The sequence below is a fragment of the Pectinophora gossypiella genome, chromosome 5 (genome assembly GCF_024362695.1).
Source record: "Pectinophora gossypiella chromosome 5, ilPecGoss1.1, whole genome shotgun sequence".
In the NCBI taxonomy this organism is placed as follows: domain Eukaryota; kingdom Metazoa; phylum Arthropoda; class Insecta; order Lepidoptera; family Gelechiidae; genus Pectinophora; species Pectinophora gossypiella.
In genome coordinates, this window is record NC_065408.1 from 16,156,850 (window position 1) to 16,161,284 (window position 4,435).

The 4,435-nt window shown below is 36.2% G+C and overlaps 1 protein-coding gene across 1 annotated transcript; it reads right to left on the reverse strand.

Moving 5' to 3' along the window:
* Positions 1-406: 406 nt before the first annotated feature.
* Positions 407-4,159, reverse strand: LOC126367205 (esterase FE4-like). The gene is made up of 3 exons (XM_050010628.1): positions 3,585-4,159; positions 1,774-3,041; positions 407-657 (listed from the first exon to the last, which is right to left on the reverse strand). Exons 1-3 carry the CDS (start codon positions 3,762-3,764, stop codon positions 462-464), a joined length of 1,644 nt encoding a protein of 547 aa, XP_049866585.1. The 5' UTR covers positions 3,765-4,159; the 3' UTR covers positions 407-461.
* Positions 4,160-4,435: the final 276 nt, after the last annotated feature.

The window sequence follows — 4,435 nt, forward strand, 5'->3', positions numbered from 1 at the left end:
TGCCGGGTTATTGGCCGATGTAAAATGTTTAGACGGTTGTTTTAGATTTCTGTTTAAAATTGACGTATGTTCCATGAATTTTATGCCTGTCGATTAACCATTCCTTTCCTTTTCGGCGGATAAGAAAATGACAGGTATAACTTAAAATAAAATTAGATGGCGTCTGCAGAAATTAGCACCATTGACCGTATATAAAAGTAATAATTTCAATTAGTGACATGAAATGTTTTTATCGGCAGTCTACAACTGATTCCATTTAGTATCTTTATCTATTGTAGCGATAAAACTCAGATATTGTTACAGTTCCTTTGTAATTGTATAATACGTAATCTTTATTGTCACTGTTTTTATCTACAGATTTACCTACTACAAATTCTGCGGGAAAATAAAACAAGTTATTTTTTGATGTAAATAATAAATATTTGTTCTATTAAATTTTGCTATAAGATAATTTTTCTACGTCATTGTTTTATTGGTAAAAAGTACTTCAAGTCTTTTCTCCTATATTTTTGGTAAACTTCCTTCCATATCTGGTATCCTCCAGGGTTAGGCATTGGACCTATGCTTAGCTCATCATCAAAGTAGAGGAAATTCAGTTTATCCTTCGTACTTCGTTCCCACTTTATTGGTAAGCTTGAAGACGGTGGAGTGGGGTTCCTGAAAAGTAAACATTTGTTAAAATCACTTAGGTTCAGTGGCCCTAGCAAAATATTTAGGTGGTGCGAGATCTCAAAGTGGCGCCCCCTCAGCCTCTATTAGTTTACGGCCACCAAAATTTACCTCATCATCAGCCTATTAACGTCCCCACTGCTGGGGCACGGGCCTTCCCTATGGATGGACAGGGAGATCGGGCCTTAAACCATCACGCGGGCCCAGTGCGGATTGATGGTTATTAACGACTGCTAATGCAGCCGGGACCAACGGCTTAGCGTGCCTTCCGAAGCACGGAGAAGCTCGAGATGAAAAATTTTTTGTTTTTTTTTTGGTCACCCGTCCTATGACCGACCTTTGCGAAAGTTACTTAATTTCAACAATCGCAGACCGAGCGCGTTTACCGCTGCGCTAACGAGCTCCTCAAAATTTACCTATTTAAGTCTTTTAAAATTGTTATTTACGGCCACCTAGTATGAGTTTTATATGTCCGCAATCTAACCCGATGAAGTTTTAGTTTGCGGCCAGGGTGAACCAGTCTTGGTTGATTTTGGCGCCCACTATTTTGGCGCCTGGTGCGATGGCACACCTCGCACTGCCCTAGGAGCGCCACTGCTTAGGTTCTCAACCTTATAAATATTAAATTTTGTAAGGCTCAGACGCCTTCTAAAATCCAAATCTCATTATTTAATTGTTGTGTCTGTAAGTCCGGGCCTTACGATGTAAATGTCGGTCACACCATTATTATGACTAATTAATCCTTTGTACTAGACAGTATTGTAAACATAATTTTGTGGCTAGTTGCACAATAACATAATGCAGCGTATATTACCATCCAATAATAATTATTATTATTTCCTAGTAAGATCTAAGGGCTACTAATAATAATAATAACTCCATAGGCCCGAGATATGGAAATGACATACAAATAATAATAATACGTGTCGAATTGTCAGGAAATTCCTATCACTGAACCAATAACAGCACTTGGCTACGGCCCGTGCCACCCATACCTCTTCGGAGAAATTAAAATATATAAAATAATAATAATTATAATAAAAGATCTATCAAACATATCTGTCTTTTTTGTTAAAATTGTTGATGAACTTATGACGTTATTACCCATATTTAGCGAAGTTAGTCCACATCATCGTCATCCAGTCGATCATCTGTTGGTCCTTCTTAGTAATAGGATAAGGCCAAATGTTTCCATTAAACAGGTACAATAACTCATCAGCATGGCAAGCACCTGTCTCATTGGATATACCCATTCTAGTTTTCAAGAAATTCCGTCCACCAGCATAATTAAATATGTAATTAAAAACAGGCACATCATTTGGAATGACCATTTCTGCTTCAAAAATTTCTGGAAGCTCAAAATACAATTGCGTATACAAATCTACTAAATGCGACTTCATTTCTAAACTTATACGTTGATCACCAAAGTAAAACTTTTTCAATTTCTTATCTACTTCTATCGCTTCCTCTTCATGTGGGAAGATTAAATCGGAAGCGAAAAGATAGTTATAATTTGTTTCGTTGTAAGCTGTTTCTGTCGCCCCGTGTACCAAGAATTCTCCTTCCTTAGTATTTGAACCGTATATCACTGGTATTTTCTTTGGATTGCTGCGAATCAGATTGTAAGGTAAATCATCAATAGCCGGTTCGACTCCAGGTATAGGTTTTTCTACACATGGTATACTTAATAACTCTGTGTCAAAGTATTTGTGAATCGGTTTCTTTGCTTTAGTTGTTATAAGTTTCTCCATGGACGTTTTTGAAAATATTTCATACAGTTCTTGAGGATCCTCTGTGTTTTGACCTAAAGCTTTGGCTATGATACTGGCAACCCAAATTGGATCTCTATTGATAGCCCAATTCGAAATAGCTGATCCGCTTTGTACTATCATTTTGTTAAACAATCCTTCAGTGGCTTTGCTAGCATGTAGTAAAGACACAGACGTCCCCCCAGCGCTTTCACCAAAGATGGTTATATTATCAGGATCACCACCGAAAGCAGATATATTCTTCTTCACCCATCTTAAAGCAGCTATTTGATCTTTTATACCGGCATTTCCTGGAGCCTCTTTTATTCCAAGACAGAGGAAACCTAAAACGCCGAGTCTGTAGTTGAATGTTACTAAAATTACGTCATATCTGACCAAGAATTCGGGTCTGTAGACCAGTTTCCCTCCACTTCCAAGAATGAATGCTCCTCCATGTATGAAGACCATCACAGGCAATGGTCTCTTTGCTTTAGCTGGAACGTATACGTTTACTTTCAAGCAGTCTTCGGAGCCTACGAATCCCAACACTGGGGCATTTTGTGGGCAGGAGTACTCTTCCGTAGCTCTGTATATGCCTTCCCATTTTGGCGGAGGATAGGGCGCCTGAAATTACAATATCAGATTAACTTTCTGTCTGTTTTACTGATGATCTGACATTTCACGTCACGATTTACGATAGATAGATAAAAACGTTTATTTGGTTTACGGACACACTGCATACAAAAATTTTAAAGATTAGATACAGTCAGCCAATCAATAGGGACGAAACTCTGTATTTAACACGCCAGGTGTGCAGAGTGAAGTATACCATAATAGCGTATCTTTTATAATTATTTTCTGTGTTGATCTCATTGTATTGTTGCTATGTGTGTGGCGACTTTTAAAAATATATGAATTTTATTCGTATCATATAAATAATAATTTAATTAAAGAGTGAGATAAATGTACTTAATAACGGAGTAATGTAGTTACGTATAAGTCATGAAATCAGATATCCTATCGCGGTACAAAATCAAAGATCTAGGTAAGTTTAAATACAAAAAAAATATAATTAGGTAGGTAAGTAATTTAAAAACAAAATATGTCAAAAATAAGATATAAAAAAAACAAACGCAAATAAATATAAGAAACGACTAAACTTCATACCTGAAAGCGATTCGAACTATTAACTGTCCCATATGGAATACCTATGTATTCTAAAATAGTGCCATCTGCATTCACATTACCGGTCAAAGTCCCTTGTTCTATCTTCACGGGCGGTGTTGGTTGGTCAACTAAATTCAAGGCAAATAGAGTGAACAACACTATTCTCTTTCCGTATTTCATTTTATGACACTATTATTAGTCTATGATAACAATTCTATAATCAAAAATCTATATTAAGTACACAATATTTCTAGGCAAAAAAATATCGCAGTGACTAGACGTCGAATACATGTTTCATCCTTCACGACGCTTCAAATAGCTATAATAGCTAATCATTATTTTCACAAATTCGATAAATTACACTTACAACACTAAATAACACTTTCACGGTCAAATATTTCGATAAAACACAAAACTAACCTAAAACCTACAACTCCCGGTATTATGGTAACGATACTCAATCGCGAAGTGACCTTGTAGCCTAATGAACTAGAGTGATAGTCGTCTATTTCGTTTTGTTGGGTTATATCGTGACTCGACCGTCGCGCAAGCGCTGTGGCCTCTAACTGACAGTTCGTAGTTTGTACCTTCTTGTGCCTAGTATATTTTCCTGCATTTTTTATTAAGTATATAAGGGGTTATGACGCGGATGTTATCGCTTCATACGTTAACCTATTAGGTACTCTTCATTGTTATTATAATGTATTATGAAATGTACCACTATCGGATAGGCAAAGGAACAAATCGACTTACAGCCACTTTTAGTATTGTCATTTAAATATAATTATAAATAAAAAAGAATAATAACTAATAAAATAAACTTCTTTATCGTTCGGAACTACACATAAATA

Bases quoted from the DNA above. Each gene is read 5' to 3' on its own strand.
- LOC126367205 (XM_050010628.1), bottom strand. From the start codon at position 3,764: ATGAAATACGGAAAGAGAATAGTGTTGTTCACTCTATTTGCCTTGAAT. The intron at 3,042-3,584 runs GTATGAAGTTTA...TTGTAATTTCAG, and splicing joins ATAGTTCGAATCGCTTTCAG to GCGCCCTATCCTCCGCCAAA. The intron at 658-1,773 runs GTAATAACGTCA...TTTACTTTTCAG, and splicing joins ACTAACTTCGCTAAATATGG to GAACCCCACTCCACCGTCTT.